The sequence below is a fragment of the Peromyscus eremicus genome, chromosome 2 (assembly GCF_949786415.1).
Source record: "Peromyscus eremicus chromosome 2, PerEre_H2_v1, whole genome shotgun sequence".
NCBI classification, from domain to species: Eukaryota; Metazoa; Chordata; class Mammalia; order Rodentia; family Cricetidae; genus Peromyscus; species Peromyscus eremicus.
This window is the reverse complement of record NC_081417.1, coordinates 126,432,178-126,450,827: the sequence shown is the minus strand read 5'-3', so window position 1 is coordinate 126,450,827 and position 18,650 is coordinate 126,432,178. Positions and strand designations below refer to the sequence as shown.

At 35.6% G+C, this 18,650-nt stretch overlaps 2 protein-coding genes across 2 annotated transcripts in view; both read right to left on the bottom strand.

The window, feature by feature from the left end:
• LOC131904851 (selection and upkeep of intraepithelial T-cells protein 2-like) overlaps window positions 1–1,820 on the bottom strand; it is a 52,617-nt gene extending 50,797 nt beyond the window's left edge. Inside the window, exons 1-2 of the mRNA XM_059255855.1 lie at window positions 1,730–1,820; window positions 1,274–1,280 (exon numbers count right to left, since the gene is read on the bottom strand). Of these exons, the coding sequence (XP_059111838.1) occupies window positions 1,274–1,280; window positions 1,730–1,820 (98 nt within the window). The remainder of the gene's footprint in view (window positions 1–1,273; window positions 1,281–1,729) is intronic.
• Window positions 1,821–3,406: 1,586 nt separating this feature from the next.
• On the bottom strand, window positions 3,407–7,609 carry LOC131904850 (selection and upkeep of intraepithelial T-cells protein 8-like). The gene is made up of 3 exons (XM_059255854.1): window positions 7,539–7,609; window positions 4,042–4,391; window positions 3,407–3,714 (listed from the first exon to the last, which is right to left on the bottom strand). Exons 1-3 carry the CDS (start codon window positions 7,607–7,609, stop codon window positions 3,407–3,409), a joined length of 729 nt encoding a protein of 242 aa, XP_059111837.1.
• Window positions 7,610–18,650: the final 11,041 nt, after the last annotated feature.

The window sequence follows — 18,650 nt, the reverse complement described above, 5'->3', positions numbered from 1 at the left end:
TGTGTGTAGGTGTTTTGCCTACATGTATGTCTGTGCATCGTTTGTATGCATGATCCCATCCTGGCTAGAAAATGGTATTAGATCTTCAGGAACTGGAGTTACAGACAGTTGTGAACCACCATGTGGGTGCTGGGAATTGAACCCAGGTCCCCTAGATGACCAGCCAGTGCTCTTAACTTATGAAATATCTCTCTAGCCCCAAAGGTTGTTCTTATAAATAGTTATTGTTCTTTTAGCTACTGGATCCCTGTATCATTACAGAGTATGGTACATACATTTAGTTTGCATAAAATGAAAGAGAAGAATTTAATTGTAAAGGAGTTATTGATTTATATAAGTGTCTCTTTTTCATATTAATTTATTCAAGACTAAGGCTTAAGAAACTGCAATATTAAAAATAATTGAGGGGTTGGAGAGATGGCTCAGAGGGTAAACATTTGCTGTGCAATCATGAGGACCTGAGTTCTAATCCCAGGATCCATGTAAAAAAACAAAAACCCTAAAGCTAGGTGTGTCTGCATATGCACCTATAACTCCAGCACTATGTGTGGCAGAAAAATGTGGATCATTTGGGCTTTCTTGCTGCCAGCCTAGCTCTAGATTCAGTGAAAGATATTCTCTTAAAGAATAAAATTGATAGAGATAGAGTAGGAAATCCGAAGTTCATCTCTGGCCTGTGAGAGTGAAAGCACAGGTCCAAGCACCTGCACACACAGATGTGCATATACCACATGCACACACACACACACACACACACACACACACACACACACACACTATACCATATGCGCATACACACACACATTGTTCCCAAACAACTGTATTCTGGAATTTGTGATCACATTAAATCTACCCTAGAATAAGATTCACATGCATCAATCACTCATCAGTTTGAGGGGACAGAAGGTAACTCTACTTTGCTTTGATGGAAATAATATTTCTTACAAAAAGAATGACATCCTTTAATTTTCAGTGTTTCAGTTAGTGCTCCTCTTAGTGTTCCAGTGTGTAGTGTTTAATGGATATAGCAATTAACTGTAGATCTGAAAAAGCCCAGGAAATATTCGTAGTGACCTTCATCCCTAAAGTCAAATTTGCTTTAGAAATCTCAGAGTTGAAAGGTATAAATCCAACATCTGTAAAGTAAGAAGTAAGCTGTGCATAGCAGTGGGAAATGAATGTCATGTAGTTTTAACTAAACTCTACATGTGACTTCAGAATAAAGTTAGGGAAAAAAATCCCTTAATAATTCTATCCTTCTTGGGTCAGTTACCTTGTATCTTGAAGATAAAAGTTAAAAGGTAAAATAACGATAAAAAAATTGATGTTGTAAAGAAACCAAAAATTAATTTTTTCATGCAGTTCTCATTAAACAACGCATCTGAAAAAAGAAGAGAACATCTTTAAAATACACATATCAAAGAGCCACAGCAGACCAGAAAGCTGCTGCTAGGAGAGCAGGTTTCCCCTTCAGGTTCTGCATCTCCTCCTATCCTTAACCATCTTCCTCCCTTCTTCCCTCCCTATCTTCCTCCAACCCCATCTCCCTCCCTCCCTCTTGTCTCCCTATCTTCCTCCCACCCCATCTCCCTCCCTCCCTTCCTTTCTTCCTTCCTCCCTCTCCCTTTTCCTTTTCTCCTTTCTTTCTTTTCTTCATTCCTTTCTTTTCTCCTTTGTTTCCTCCTTCCTCTCTCTCTCCCCCTTCCTTTCTCCTTTTCTTCCTTCCTACCTCTCCTACTTCCTGGATCTGGCTCAGGACTACACATTGGTAGACCTGATTTTGTGTCAACTACTGAGAAAGTCTGAGCACTAAAGTTCATCGTGGAGATAAAATTTGCTCCTCCAACTTCTCCCACAATAATATCCCTCTTTACTCACACAATTTTGTACCCCCTTTTCAAAATAAACTCTTTAAGTCCAATTTGTGTTCCCTATGTACTCCTGGACTTAGGACCTTCCACCGGAACATGGTTGACCTACCACAAATAACACCATTAAAGAAGATAACTCTCCCTTCTCAGCAGCTATCAGTTGCCAACAGTTCCTCAGGTAGGGGAACCTCCTTCACTCTTTACTAGGGTTTTGTGTGGCTTGAACTTGTGCATGGCTTGAGCAAGATGGGTGTCTTGCACATACAGTCCCAGCCACTGTGACTTCATATGGCAGCTGAAGTTTTTACAGCTATTTCACTCAAGAGGCTTATTAGCTTTTTTCTAAGATATGCTCACTCACTCCAAAAAGTTCCCTCTATTGACTGAAAATTCATCTTTCATGACTCAGTTCTATAACCTTAGAATTATTCATTCTTTTCTCAAAGATTGTCTTTCACCATTTCTTTAGTGTATGAGTACATCCCTTGATCTCTACTTTAAAAATGTTTGTAGTATCTTACTCACTTTCTATTTGAGACATGTCTTATTATGTAGCACAAGCTGAGCTCAAATTCTATCATCATCCTGCCTCAGCCTTTCAAGTGCCATCCTTCATAACTTCTGATTCCTACTTATTCTTGTGAACTATGATATTCAAAAACCATTGCTAGAGAGCCCTATCTGGTCACAGCAACACATCTTTTCAGTCAATTCCCTAATTGTCATGTACTGCAGAGTTTTTAAAAGAGAGAGAAAACCCGTACTTTTAGTTAATGTAGAAAAACATGAACTAGTATCTAAGAGTGTAAACCCTTCTCTTCCCACCTACACACAGTCTGTTCATACAAGAAACTTAATGTCTGCATATGAGTGTTCACACAAGGTAGCTTTGTTAAACATATGACGACATTTTCCTGATGTTTTTTTCATTCATCCATCATGTCTTCTAGGAGTGAGGAATGAACAAATAATCACACAATCTGCAGTTTACTTACACATTTTTCTTACTGCTGTCTTCTCTCTCTCTCTCTCTCTCTCTCTCTCTCTCTCTCTCTCTCTCTCTCTCTCTCTCTGTTGTTGTTATACACTTCACTGTCATAACAATTTCAATGTATTGAATTTTTAGGAATTGAAAATGCTAGTTCTAGCACTGAATACCACGTGACAGTAATCAATGTGTCCTAATGATTTAGCATTCATAAAAAACCATGGAGTATGGTTATATTTTTGTCAAAGATCAGAATATAAGTTCAAAATGATCAGTACCATTTTTATGTTATTGAGATAGCATCTTGTCAAACTTCTCATGTATAAAACATTTATTGAGATAAGATTAAATGTCTCTAGAACTCTAAGATACGCTTAATTATAAATTTTCACTGTTCACATTTCCTCTCATACTGTACACTTAGCATCTGTCTTACCAAAACCAGTATCAGTGATAAAAAGGCATAGGCAAAGGATGTTCTGCAACGCAATAAGTCCTTTGACAGTGATTAGTTCACTGCTTTATTCTCTGTGCTTCAAGTTGACAATTAATCCCTCATGACAGAGTACTCACTTGCTAGGATGAGATTTGTTTGCTTCTCTTCACCAGTTAGAGGGTTAAGAACACAGCATGTGATACTTTCCTGAGACTGGTTTCTGAGGATAAGAGTCATCTTCATGTGGAAAAATCTATCTCCATCCTGTGAGTGTGATATTGAAGAATATGGAACTACCTCCCCTTGGCTGTCTCTCCACTCCAATCGGGGCTGTGGGAACCACCCTTCTGACAAGCACACCACAATGAATTCATCATCACCAGGACTCTCAACATGGATTTGCATCTTCAATCCAAATGCTGATGGAAATGATGAGGAGATAAAAGCACAGTGATTATACTGAGTTTGGACTGTCAGGTTGGGAAAAAAGGAGTCTCAAGCATATGCTCTACAGTCTAATAACGTGAGTGTACTGACTTCCATACTTTCTTTTCAAGATAGGCTAATTTATTGCTATGTGATGTCTATATGTATTTTTGAGATAGATATGTGACTTGTAATCACTACTTGGCTATTTTAAAACCTTGAAATATGAAAAAGACATAAAAAACCACCAAGATAATTTCCATGTATTTCAGTTTGTTGGGCACAAGGAAACTGGTATACTATATTCCACAAACAATTACCTGCCACACTGAGGTTCATGCTGGTCACATCGCTGAAGCCACTATCATTAAATGAACATTGGTAAAGTCCATCATCAGAAATGCTGATATTTTGAATTCTGAGGGCCACTTTGCCCTTCCCAATGGCCTCTTTCACAAACTCTGTACGATTCACGTATTCAGGTGCAGCTTCTCCATTGACTCCGTGGCCACCTCTGTACTGATAAACAAGTTTGGAATTGTCACTCCTGAACCAGCGCACCTCCATATACTCCACACTGTGTGGTGGGGACACCTGGCAGCTGAGCTCAGCCTGGCCTCCTACTCTAGCCACCAAGTGTCTAGTGGGAGTAGTCACCATCAGATTCTCTGTGGAGAAAAATTGAAAATGAAAAGAAATCTGAAATTAACAAGACTTTGCTGCCATTCAGTCCTGAGAAGAACATATCAAATCTTACCCACAAGGCCTAGCTGATCTAAATATTCAACTCTAATTACATTCCTTTTCATCTTTCAATGTTTTTTGAAAACTAATGTTAACTCATTCTTATCTTTAAAATAGATTCTAGTGAAGTAGGAATTCCCAATGATCTGTCTTGTTACTTAAGAACTGTATGGAGGCCGGGCGGCGGTGGCGCATGCCTTTAATCCCAGCACTTGGGAGGCAGAGGCAGGCGGATTTCTGTGAGTTCGAGGCCAGCCTGGGCTACCAAGTGAGTCCCAGGAAAGGTGCAAAGCTACACAGAGAAACCCTGTCTCAAAAAACCCCAAAAAAAAAAAAAGAACTGTATGGAAAAATCTGTCTGGCATAACTATTTTTGGAATTCTGGAATCTATTGAAGGCTTTTTATTGGTTTCTGTGACACCATCTATGACAAAATACCTAAGAAAAATAGTTTTAATGAGAAGATATTATTTTACCTCATGGTGGCAGAGGCTTCACTTCATGGTATGTTTTTCCACTGTTTCTCAGCCCTGCTGAGACAGTGTCGACATGGAGAATGTGAAGCACAGTTTTTTTTGTTGTTGTTGCTAGGAAGCACAGAGAGTAGAAAGGACAAGGATAGGGTCTTTCCATGGTGTTCTCCACTTGTCCAGTTCCTCCAACTATGCACCACCTCCTACTTCTCTCCCCTCTCATAATGCCATAATATCATGAATCCAGTCTCATCAATTCTCAATTATTGAATCTCACAATTATACAACCCTTTAGCACATGTGTGTCATTTGAGAAACTTCAAAACCAATTTGTAATTAGCTACAACTTCATTTGAATGTTTGGATAAATGTTATTTATAGTCAACAGTACCAACTACCCCCCACAACCCTTAGTTTATTGATAAGAAATTGTTCATGTTCTCCAGGGCAGTATGGGTAGCCTTTGAGAGTTAGGAAGAACAAAACCAACTCCATTTTCCAATGATTGGAGCACTGTGCTCTGATCTTTGATTATTGCCTCTGGTCATATAAATGTAGACAAAGAGGTGGTTAGTTATATTTGTAGCTTCTCTTAAAGTTAAAACTTTACCATTTCCTAACTGAGGTAGCATCCAGATTGTTTTCAAGTTTTTTTTTTATCATTTTTATTTTATTTTTGAAAGAGGGCATTCCAAAGCAACTGTGTATACGGGGAGAACTGGAATCGCTATCCTTCCATCTAGTACTGCCGTTCTTTCCCTTGCTACATAATTCATAATTGATAAATAAGATGCTTTTAGTGTTTTGAAAATCACATCCTATGTTAGAACATTTAATAAAATAAGGCTTTTTTAACTATCACATTTTCCTTCCCTAATGTTTACATAATTTTGATTATCTGTGTTTGCCATTTTCCTTCTCTCCAAACAAATCTTGAACATATCTTTCAAGGCAGAGATACTAAGCACAAAGACTCTCCTGTTTTTGTTTGTCTATGATAATGTCTATCTATCCTCTACATTTGCAAGATAATTAATCTATTGTGACATATAGTCCTAAGTTAGTGTGGGTTTCTCCCTCCATGCATTAAATATTTTACTTCATCTGTTTCTTTCTTGTATGGTCTCTATAAAATTGAAGGTAATTTTATCTTTTTTTTTTTTTTTGCAGGGATGGACAGATTCCTCCCCGTGACTGCTGGTATTTTAAATTTTGTCTTCCATTTTCATTATACTTTGACCATTATGTGCAGAGGTGCATTTTTTTTTCAGTTTGCTTTGTCTCTTACCCTGTTTGGTGTTCTCCGAGTTTCCTGGATATGTGGGGAATTTCAGTCATGGTTGCATGGTGTGTGCCACTCTCCCTTTTTGCCTTTCTTCTCCTTGTATTACCATTGTCTGCATACTATATCTTTAAGAGTGTCTCAGAGTTCTTTGATTTTTCTCTGCAATTGTTTTAGGCTTTCTTTTCTTTATACATTTCTATGATTAATACTCAAAGTCACATTTTTTTCTCAAGTTTCATCCCTTCAGTCTACTCTTGAGCTCATAAAAGAATTCCTTATTTCTGCTATGGTGTTTTGTATCTATCAGATTTCCCTTCATTACTTTATACGAATTTCTAGATATTTTTATAGTATCCATTTGTTCTTTCTTATTTTCCATTTTTGCACTTAGATCATTTACAATATTAATTATAATCTATTAAATTTCTAGCCTGACAATTCCAAATTATCTGTGTGGTTTTACTTGTTCTGTCATTATGGATTCTGGCTTTGATTCTCAGTGTGTCTTGGAAATTTTTGTTAGAAGTCAAATACACTACAATTAATGTACCCAGATGTCATGTTTTAGTGATGTAGTGCTAATGTGTGTGGGGGAGAAAAAATAAGCATTCTGCAGTTTTATGATTTGGATTCAGCCTTTTAGTGAACCTGTGCCTTTGAGTTGTGACCTTCTCGAGGAGTTCTCAATGTCTCTGTCTCCTAAGTGGGACAAGATAGAAAGAGGTGACTTGAGGTCAGTATTAACCTTCCTTCTCCCAGGTCAGTTCAGTCAGGTCATGAAACTCAACAGTAATGCAATGAGAAAACAGTTCATCTTGATGGCAGAACTAATTAATGTGAACATATTTCAGAATTGTTACTTTCTCCATTTCTCCATTCTCACAACAAGAAACTGGTAGAAATGTAGAAAGTAAAAGGCACCACCCAGTGCCTACCAATGATGGGGCTTATGTGGTGGTTCTTGTTCAAACCATTCTACATTGTGACTCTAGTAACTCAGTGGCTTCAGCTTATATTTTTCTGCTTTACCTCTTATTTTCTCAGAACTTTCTTCTCTCCTCAGACATTCCAACCTGGTAGATTTCTGCTCCTTTCTGGTTCTCTTACCTTGTGGGACAGTAGTACACTCTGTAAATTTCATTCCTTGAATCTAAGGAGAGTTGCTGACAACTTTTTGACTTTTTTACTTGATATTGCAAAGAAATAATGCTATTAACCTCTTTCAATAACAAACTGGACAGTAGAAGTCTATTTTGCATCCTTTTCATAACTGCAATGGATAAGAAAAAAGTAAGTATTCTTACGGGAAGTTGATGCTGATGCTATCACTTGCAGGAAAGTGAAACACACATGATACCCAGAAAAATAAGAGTATGTAGACTTCATTATATCTGAAAGGGACAATAGAACACGGTAAGAAACAATGAGATATGAAGTATAGATTGTCTAGATACACAAAATTGATTCATAATTTTAAAAAGAGACAACCTTAAGTTTCCGTTAAGAATAAATCTCAGTGTTAGAAAAATAAAAGAGATTGTCCATGTCATACATGGTTCTGATCAGAGGAAGACTTCTCAGTTCCTTTATCCCTCTAGTTCACACTCTGTGGTTACTTTAACCTTTTGACCAAACTTTCAAAGTGAGCAGTACCCCCAGCAGGTGTATTTAACAAACAGTGGAAGAAAAATATTTGAAGCAAGTTAATGGATTTAGGGAATAAAAACAAACAGTCTAAAAGCATGCATGTGTAAATGTGAATGAAATGTAAGAAAAAATATTTTTAATCCAGGGGATTGAAAAAGTATATTGAGATCAAATTGTGAATGAACTAATGTCATTTGTTAACAATTGCATATATTATTTTTAATCAGTGGAACAGTTCTAAAACTTGTTAATTAATTATTTTACTGATAACTTTTATACTTTAAAATGTGAAAATGTTTTGTGACTATGTTGTGATAATTGAAAACAAAGACATAACTTTACAAAAGAAAAGAATTACACACTAATGACTTTTTCAAACCTATAAGAAAAAAACATCAAGAGCAATTTCTTAAATTGAAATTTGGGAAAAATAAAGAAACAAAAGTTAAGATTTACTAATCTTGGAAAGACACTGAAGGATGCCACATACACTTGTAGTAAGATTAATCACACTTACAACTTACAAATTGTTAAATTATATATATATATATATATATATATACATACACATATACATAAAAGCCTTCAAGACGGCAGATATTAAAACTTAGCATTATATGACTTGCTTTTTTCCCAAAATTAGAAATGAGGATGCAAAGCATGAAGAATCAACTTTTCTTCTATTACCGATTAGAAGATGTATCATAATTTATGGTTTCTCCTAAATCATCTAAGTTTCCTACATTAAAAAAAAGTCACTGAAATGCAGAGGAAGGAGAAACAGAAATCCAGTCATTGAGACTTATAGAAATTCATGGCACACTGTAGAGAAGAGAAGAAAAAAAAATCCTATGTAATGTTCTTCACTGAAACAGAAGAAAAAAATCCTAAAATTTGTATAGCACCACAAAACATAAAAGACCCCACATAACCAAAACAATCCTGAGCAAAAAGCACACCAGGTTTCAGTCTGTATGACACATCAATAGTAATAAAAACAACGTGATACTGGCACAAAAACAGAAGCATAGAACAACAGAACAAAACAGGAAACCCCCAAATAAGTACATGTAACTACAGCCATTTGATGTTTGACAAAGATGCCAAGAATACACACTGGATAAAAAACAGAATCTGCAACAAATGATGCTAAGGAGGAAAGATGTAGAAACATGTTATTGCAGTCATACTTATCACCCTGCACAAAAATCAGCTCCAAATGGACTGAGTACCTCAATGTGAACCTGAAACACAGAAAATTATAAAGTAAAACACAAGAAGTACCTTAAAAAATTTGGGTGTAGGAAGGGATTTTTTTAGTAGGAGTTCATTTATCCAGGAATTAAGGCCAAGAGCTGACAACCAAGACCTCATCAAACTAAAATTCTCTGTATTGTAAAGAAAGCAATTAAACAAAGTCCACAGAGTGAGAGAGAATCTTTGCCAGCCATGTATCTGGTTGAGAATTTTTATCTAGAATATATTGTTATAGGATATTTGATCACACTGTGTGAAAACATGTTGCTTTTTATTCTGATTGGTTGAATAAAGAGGTGAATGGCCAATAGCTAGGCAGGAAAGTATAGGCAGGACTTCTGGGCAGAGATAGAAACTCTGGGATGAGGAAAGGCAGATTTTCCCAGTGAGATGTGGAGGGAGACAGACATACATTATGGAAGAGAGGTAATGAACCACACAGGAGAATGCAAATAAATATAAATAAATTAATTTAAGTTATAAGAGCTAATTGTTAACAAGCCCAAGGTGAGTCTAAGCTTTCATAATTAATAAAACATCTCCTGTCATCATTAGAGAGCTGGCAGTCCTAAAAGAAACCCCAGCACCAGTATATAAAGACCCAACACACACACAAAAAGGAGTCAATGAAATGAGCAACCCAATTTAAAAATCGGCTACAGATATGAACAGAGTTCTCAAAAGATAAAATACAAATGGCTAAGAAATGTTTTTTAAAGTCTTCAGCATTCTTAGTTATCAGAAAATGCAAATTTAAACCACTTTGAGATTTCATCTCATCCAGGACAGAATGGCTAAGATAAAAACAAAACAAACAAAAGAACAAACAAAAACTCAAGCAAGAGCAAATGCTGGCATGGGTATCAGGAAAAGGACCACCTATTCTCTGTTGGTGGGATTGAAAACTACTGAAATCAATCTGTAAATCAGTGTAGAGGCTCTTCAAAAAAACTAAAAGTAGATCTATCATATGATCCAGCTATACTACTCTGGGGCATGTACTCAAAGGCCTCTACATCCTCCTTAAGAGACATTTGATTATCCATTTCATTTCTGCTCTATTCACAATAGCCAGGAGATGGAAACTGCCTGGATATTCATCAGCTAATGAACAGATAATGAAATGTAGCATATTCAAATACGCATGTTCACACAATGGAATATTATTCAGCTATTAAGAAAAATAAAACACAGATAAATAGATGATGCTAGAAACATATTCTGAGTGAGGTAACCCACACCTAGGAAAATAAAGATCACATGTTTTCTCTTATTTTTGAATGTTGGCTTTGGATTTTTAGGTATTTGTATTTCATTTGGGACATCTGTAATAGTCAGAAAAAATACTAAGGGGCCATGGGAAAGAATACTCAAGGGAGAAGAACTAGAATGCATTGAAATCAAAAGTCAATAGAGCAGGGGGTATTAAATTGAGATGGGGATGGAAGGCAAAGAAGGATAATAAACAATTTTAAAGAACCTTCAAAATATCATATGGAAACCAACTACTGTTAAAACCTACATCCATACACACAAACACACAAGAATAACAACACAGTTAAAATATAACAGGCCAACATTATCCTATTAGATAGCACAAGCCAACAAATTAAAAGCCCAGGCCCAAAAATAGGTTAATCCTTTTAGAGTTGTTGGCCACTGAGATCCTATTGATTCTCAAACATTCTAGTGTATTGGTGAATCTCCAGAACTTGATGTTAAAACTCTCTTTCTCAAAACAAGCAAACAAACAAAAAACCTCTGTTGCTGAAGACATCATGTATTTGAGGCATAAAACATGAAGATATTAAACTGTGGAGGACTTGGAAACCTCATTTTTACTGGCTAGCTTTCACAGCGTTGAAAGGCACCATGCACAATTCTAGAGAATAAAAATAATCATCTATCATACCCAGCTATCAACTCTGCATGCTACAATAATGACTGGCCTGGCAAGACATGCCCATGGTTAGAATAATGGCAAGAACATTATAGGAGTAACTGGCCACTTTCTGATTGGATTTAAATCCTTCTCCATAAGATAAAAATCATGTCTGGCACCATTTTTGGACAAGAACCTATGGCTAGATAGACCTTAGGCTCTAGAAGAGAATTGATTACTATTATGTTGCTAAATAGGCTCAGTATTAAACCAAATCTTAATGAGTTATCCTTATTTTTATAGATCAATGCATTTCAACCAAATCAGAGAAGATATTATATTTAGTAGATGGTGATTAATATAGAGATTCACAACTGGCCAAAACATAGAAAATAAATTATTTCAGAATGCCCAGCCCTAAGCAGAACATATATACAGCAACCCTCCTCCCAAGTCTTAGAAATCATTGTGGAAGAGGGTCAGAAAGAGTAAAAGCCAGAGACAATGGATGATTATAAGGAAACAATGTTTGTATTTTCTGCAAACAGCAGAGCATCTGTATATATGAACTCAGATGTTATGAAAGCATGTATAAGACCTCTGGAATTTCAAGCTAGACAAAATCTCAGTACATAGATAGTAGTTGGGTATGAAATCCCATCCCTAGTCATGCAGAGAGTAGAAATTGCTAGCTGTTGGGTGAGACAGAGATAGTTTTCTCGAAGAGTCACTTGTAAGTTGACCACACTCTAGTAGAATTCCACACATCCAAGCATACCACTCTTAGGCATATGTGGTAGTGTGAATAAGAATGGCCCCCATAAACTCATATATTTGAATACTTGTTCATCAAAAAGCAGCACTATTTGAAAGGATTAGGAGATGCAACATTTTTGGAAGAAGATTGTCAATGGGTATGGGCTTTGAGGTTTCAAAAGGCCATTCCAAAACCAATGGCTCTCTCTTGTCTTGGGAACTTCAGATGCACATATAGAACTATCAACTGTGTCTCTAGGACCATGTCTGGTTGAATGCTGCCATGTTCCCAGGCATGATAAAAATGAACTGAACTCATGAAAGTGTAAACAAGGCCCAGTTGAATATTTTCCTTTATAAAAGTTGCCATGGTCATGATGTGTCTTCACAGCAATAGAACACTGACTAAGACAGAATTTCGTACCAGGGAGCAGGTTATTGCTGTGACAGACCTGCCCATGTTGCTTATTGGTGGAATGTGGACTTTGGATTAGGAAACCAGTGGATTGGTTTAAGCACTAAGCATGATTCAATGAGCCAGACTAGAATGAGCATGGAAGTTGGTGCTGAAGGAATTTGATTTATGGGGGCCCAGCTCATGAAATTTCAGAAGGGAAGAATATTAGTAAGTAGCCTAGAGACAGTTTTTGTGATATTTGGCACAGAATATGGCTGCCTTCTGCTCTTGCCCAAAATATCTGCTTGAGTCTAAATTGAAGAGTTTTGGGTTAATGGCATTATCAGAGATTTCAAGACAGCCTAGTATTAACTGTTTTACATGGTTATTAATGGCCACTCGTATGCACAGCTGTAATGAAAAAGAACAGGTGTAGATGAATTTCTAAGTGTTCTTATTAAATAAAGAACATGTAATCAAATATAGGGGTGAAAGCCTTAGAGATCAAGGAAATAGTGAGAGCCACCAAACACTTTACCTTACTAGCTCTGCAACTTCCAAAATGCCACGACTTCTTGTCTACCTAGGCTTTTATTACCTTGCTGTTCTGACATCTCATTGGCTCTTAGCCCAGCTACTTCACTTCCTTGTTAATGCCTGTCTGTACAGACCTCCAGGTCTTTATGGTTGGTACTGGGATTAAAGGCATGTGTTACCACGTTTGTGTCTGTTCCCTAGTGTGACCTTGAACACAGAGACCCTGCCTGCCAAGTGATCGGATTAAGGGCATGTACTATCACTGCCTGACTTTTATGTCTGGCTTGCTATTTCATCTTATCTCCAGGCAAACTTTATTTATTAACATACAAATAAAACATCACCACATTTCAGCACAAATAAAATATCACCACATTTCCCCTTTTTTGTCTAAAAAAATAAAAAATAATAAAAAGTTATAACTGATATAAGAAAAACTATATACAATAAGTAAAATAACAATATGCAATATATACAAGCAATAAATACATCAACAATGTTTAGTCCATTTGTATTTGACAAATTCCAAGAAAATATTACATTATCTAGTCTATTTTAGTGAGTCCAAAATGTACCTAATTCACTTTTTATCCTAATTTGTATTACCAACAGAAAATTATTTTATGATGTCTTTCAAACTTATACATTTTATAACTTCTTAGTGAATTTCGTTTTTGAATTTCTTTTTTTAATCAAAGCGAAAGCCTTTAATACATCAAACTTAATATAAAAAAACAACTCAAGGAATGGTGTAAACATTTTCAAGTTTTAATTTTACAAGCAATTATAATATAGAGTATATAAGTAACTCCTAGAACTGAACAATTGACATGTAACAACTCCATTTTTAAAATAGAGAAAATGCATGAATAGAAATTTATTGAGAAGAAAATATATATCAATGATTAATAAGTACAAAGAAAGACTCCTAATATCAGTAATGATTAGGAAAATGCAAAGTTAAGCAATAACTAAATGCTATTTTATTCTAATTAAAATAGGTATTACAAGGTGTGGCATTTATGAAAGAAGTGTGTCACTAAATGTGGGTCTTGAGGTTTCAAAAAGCCCATTCCAAGCCCAATGACTCTCTCCTTCTTCTTGCTACCTACAGATCCAGATGTAGAATTCTTATCTTCTCCTCCAGCACCATGTCTGCCTGAATGCTGCCATGCTCTCTGGCATGATGGCAGTGGACTAAAAATTCTGCAATTGTACGCAAGCCCCAAATAAATGTTTTCATTTATAAGAGTTGTCATGATCATGGTGTCTCTTCACAGCAATAGAACACTAAGACAGAACATACCCAAAGTGCTCTATACCTTACTATAGAAAATATAGGAAGATCCTATCAGCCTCCTGGTCCCTTAACCTTAGGCAATGGAATATTATTCAGCTGTTAAGAAAAACAAAATTGTGAAATTTGTAAATAAATGCATGGAACTAGAAGCCCATCTTGAGTAAAGTAACCTAGGTCCATAAAGACAAATATTGCATATTTTTCTCAAATGTGTATGTTAGCTTTTAAGCTTTAAATATGTGTGTTTTGAAGAGAAATAGAACAGTGTTATAAAGAGATAAATGTGTCACTGTGAGTATTAAATAAGGGGTTTGGAAGGGTAGAGTAAAGAAGGAAATATAAGGAGGTAAACTAACACTAAAGGCCTTTTGAAATGCCACATGATAACCTACTACTGTAGAAGTTTTCTAAAATATATAAATATATGAAAAGATTTGAAAAGTGGGAGAGAATTCCCCAATCAGACATCTTATGCTCTGAAATAAAACTCACAGTGCTGGGAATGGGTTTAATCTTGTTAAGTTATTGGTCAAAGGTATCCCATAGACCCCGTCCCTAACAGAGGCTATTACCAAGGCTATTGATTACTTCCAACAACATGACAGTAAGGCCCTGTTGCTGAAGACACCACTTACTTATGTTATCAAACATGGAGAAATTAAGCTGGTGCACAAGTAGAATCTTTACTCCTACTGATTAGCATTTATAGTTCTAGAAGTTACTATGAATGCTACTGGAAGAGAAAAATAATCATCAGTATCACCTAGCTACATGCTTTATGACCTACAACAGTGGCCTGCATGTAAAATATACTAATACAATAGTGGCACAAATATTATGGGAATAAGCAACCACTTTTTTCTTGGATTTCAGGCCTGCTCTATGAGACGGAACCCATATCTGACACTGCCAATGTATCCAGGAGTCCAAGACTTGGCATGTCATGGGCCTAGTAGAAAACCTAATACTATTATTTTGACAGATGAACATAGCAATAAAATGATTTCTAATGATATACTGCTATACCCATAGATCAATGCACTGTTCAACTCTCATCATAGAAGCTTCTCCTAGAAGCAAGTTGTAATTGACAAGGAGACACACAACTGTACAATGTGCAGAAAGTGTGATAATTTGGGGATATCACAACTCAGTTCATGAGTTATGGTTGACCACTAACTATATTAAAAGAAAAGAAACATTGTAGAGTAATATCTCCCACAAAGACAAAAATAACACCTAGAAACTAAATATTAACAAATTAAGTCAAACAATATCTTAAAATAATACTGTGTATTATGAATAGTGAAGTCAACAAGCTGATTTAACATTTGAAGTCAAAGAGTATGACTCACACTGATGTGAAATAAATTTCCAGGTAAACAGAGACATAGCATTCAAAGAACTCAGTGTTCATTCGTGGTGATATCTCTCAGTAAACTATAAACAAAAAAGGAACAACCTTAACTTTAAAAAGGCAATAGGCAAAGGCACACTAAAACATATTGTATAGACAGAAATTAGAGATGTGCTGTCCATGTGCAAAACATTATGCCTAAATTCTGTAACACAATATTGCATGAAAGCATTAGCCAGTATTAAAAGACCCCAGGAGTTGTATAGCTTAGTCTTTTTGTGGGACTCCTAACAGTGGCAGCATGCACTGTCTCTGACTCTCTTGCCTACTTTTGGGACCCTTTCCTCCTACTGAGTTGCCTCCTCCAGCCTTAAGAGGAGAGGAAGTGCTTAGTCTCACTGCAACTTGATATGCAATGGCTGTTGGTATCCATGGGAGACCTGCCCTTTTCTGAAGAGAAATGGAAAAGGTGGAGTGAATGGGATGAGGTGGGGTGAAGGACTTGGAGAAGAGGAGGGAGGGGAAACCATTCAGGCTTTAAAAAATAAGTAAATAAATAAAAAATACAAAAATAAGATAAAATTGAAAGAAAAGACATCGAGAATGAAAGCTGTCTGAACTGACATCTACGTGACTGTCAGTATGAATGGTTAGGCCCATGAATAATCTGAAAGAATGTGTCTAGAAAACTTACAAATTATGTTAATACTCAAAAGTAAATTACATCCCTGTATATAAGTCATGATGATTTTTAAATTTGAATTTAAAACAATGCAATTTATGATGATACTAGAATTACATGATTGGGTATAATTCTATAATATTGTGTGGATATTTTATATGTTGAATGAAAATAAGCTTGAAATTGTATAGGCAAATCTTGTTCTCAGGTGCTACGACCTACATGTCTCCTTTCACTTCTAGGTTGGTGTTTAATTGCCATGGTACAGTATTAAGAAGGGAGGGTGTAAACAGTTTAAACAGGTGATTAGAGCATGGAGACTTTGCTCATATATATGAACTAATGTCATTATTATGAGAGTGGGTTTATGATCATGGGTGAAATCTTTATAACAGGACAAAACCATCCCCATATTGTGTTCTATCTCTTACCCTTTACCTTTCAGTCACAGATAGCATCATAAAAAAGTTCTTGACAGATGACAGTATTTTGACTTTGGATTTTCCATCTTCCAGAAATTTCTGTTCTTCATATATTACCCAGTTTACACTACTCTATTATAGCAGTTTAAAGTGATCTAAGACATGAGAAAAGATTTTATATATCATAAAGTTATGTGCAATGTGTATAGAAAGGCAAAGAATAATTTTTTAAAGGTAGACAGTATCTAAATAATTCTAAGTATGAAATACAGAGATCATACAGAGTTCAAGATTTACACAAAACTTCAATGATGAAAATATTATGAATTGGCAAAAGAGTAATGGGCTGCCATAGGGAACAGATTAACACAGAAATGGAGGCACATTAGCCTAAGCAATTTATTTAGTACTGAAGAAATTCAAGTGAAACTTTGTCTTTTGAAAAATATGGTGCCTAAGTAGTTGGGAACTCATATGCAAAAAATATCATATTATAAACTTTCCAGCATTAATATCTCAAAAGTTATCAAAGATATAAATTTGAATTTATATAATTCAAAAATAAAATCTGCAAAAAATGTGGCAAGGCAAAGCCTCTTTGGTATGACAATTCAAGCAAAATGCATAAATTTTTTAAAAATAAGCAATTGAAATTTAGAAAATTTCAAACATTTTCCTCTGTAAAAGAGGGAACAGAACCAATAAAAGGATAAAATACAAACTCATAGAAAACATATACATTGTCTTTCTTGGGAAATCAGGATAGAGCTACAGCCTGGATAAGCTCTCCTGAGACTGATTAGGCAATGCAGGAATGAACTAGATCTCATGGGCTAGATAGATAAAACTAGATTGTCACTAAGAAAGTTGTTCTCACAGGGTAGGGAGGCTGGTGAGGGATGAGGGGGAGATCTGTAGTTGGTATGTGGAATGAATAAAAAAAATCTTAATTAAAAAGGAAGTTGTCTCTAGGATTTTCTTCCCTTCTTGCTACTTTCCTACATGAGCCTGCTGTGTGAGGCCTACTTGGTCTTTATTCAGCCAGTGTGAAAATACTTAAAGGCTATGGCATGCCTTCTACATATCTGACAAAAAGTATGAGCGATTTTCTCTAACACTGTTCCAGCATATGGTTTGCACACATGATATTGGTAGGTATTGGTTGGCTAACTACCTGGAAAAGCAGGTTACAGTCAACAAAGAGACATAATAGGAGTTGTAATCACTAAATGACTGCTATGATTCTGGTATTTCCCTCCAATACCGCCCACTCTTTCAAAACAATTAACTCAGCAGTTTAATTTATTAAAAATACTATTCTTAAAAACAAACTACAAGAGAAATAAAAGTACAAAAAGACTTGTATCTAGTAATAATAGTATATTAAAAGTTGATGGAAATAACTCAAAATATGACTGACAGTAGAATGGACAAACAAGTTATAGCTAGCCCAATAATATATGCATCAATAAAAATAAAATCAATAAAAAATTAATGAGCCATTTTTATATATGTCAGATATTGATCTCTAGAGAATTTGGCTGAATAAAAGGAGTCAGATAAAGATGATTCACATGTTATGATCACAAATATATGGTTATAAAAATGCTAATAATTACAAAAGTAAATTAGTAAGTCTCTAGAGACAGAGAAAGGGAGAAAAAGGAATGGCCCCAAAGCCCACAAAGACAGTTTTAGGAGTCAGAGATACATACTTATTAAATGAAATACAGTGACAATTTCATGACTGTATATATATTTAAAACTTTACAAATTATTTCCCTTAAGTATGTGGCAGAGTTTGTTGCATGTCAGCTATCCCTCAACAAATCTCTTCATAAAAATACTGTAAGATAAACATAAAATACTGGTTGTGATCTTCTAGTGGCTATTTAGTTGTATAACTTCAATCTCAGGAGTACAATCTTAGAAACTGGAAACACCTACATTGGTGACTGTCAAGTCTATAACAGTGAGAATATTATGTTCTGCTGGCAATTTATATCTGTTGGAAGCCCTTTCATGGTGTGGCCCCTACACAGTTGATTAAAGATACTCTGGAGGAGGGCAGCACACTTTGTACTTGGTGAGTTTTGTTTTGTTTTGTTTTGTTTTGTTTAAGGAAAATGACACAAGTTGAATAGTGACAGAAAATGGGCTAGATCCTAGAGCAGTTGGGGGAATGGAGTA

Excerpts from the sequence above, each read along its gene's own strand:
- LOC131904850 (XM_059255854.1), bottom strand. The coding sequence starts at position 7,609 with ATGAAGTCTACATACTCTTATTTTTCTGGGTATCATGTGTGTTTCACT. Across the intron at positions 4,392-7,538 it reads CTGCAAGTGATAGCATCAGC|AGAGAATCTGATGGTGACTA; the intron begins ATCAACTTCCCG and ends ATTTTTCTCCAC. Across the intron at positions 3,715-4,041 it reads CATGAACCTCAGTGTGGCAG|CATTTGGATTGAAGATGCAA; the intron begins GTAATTGTTTGT and ends CATTTCCATCAG.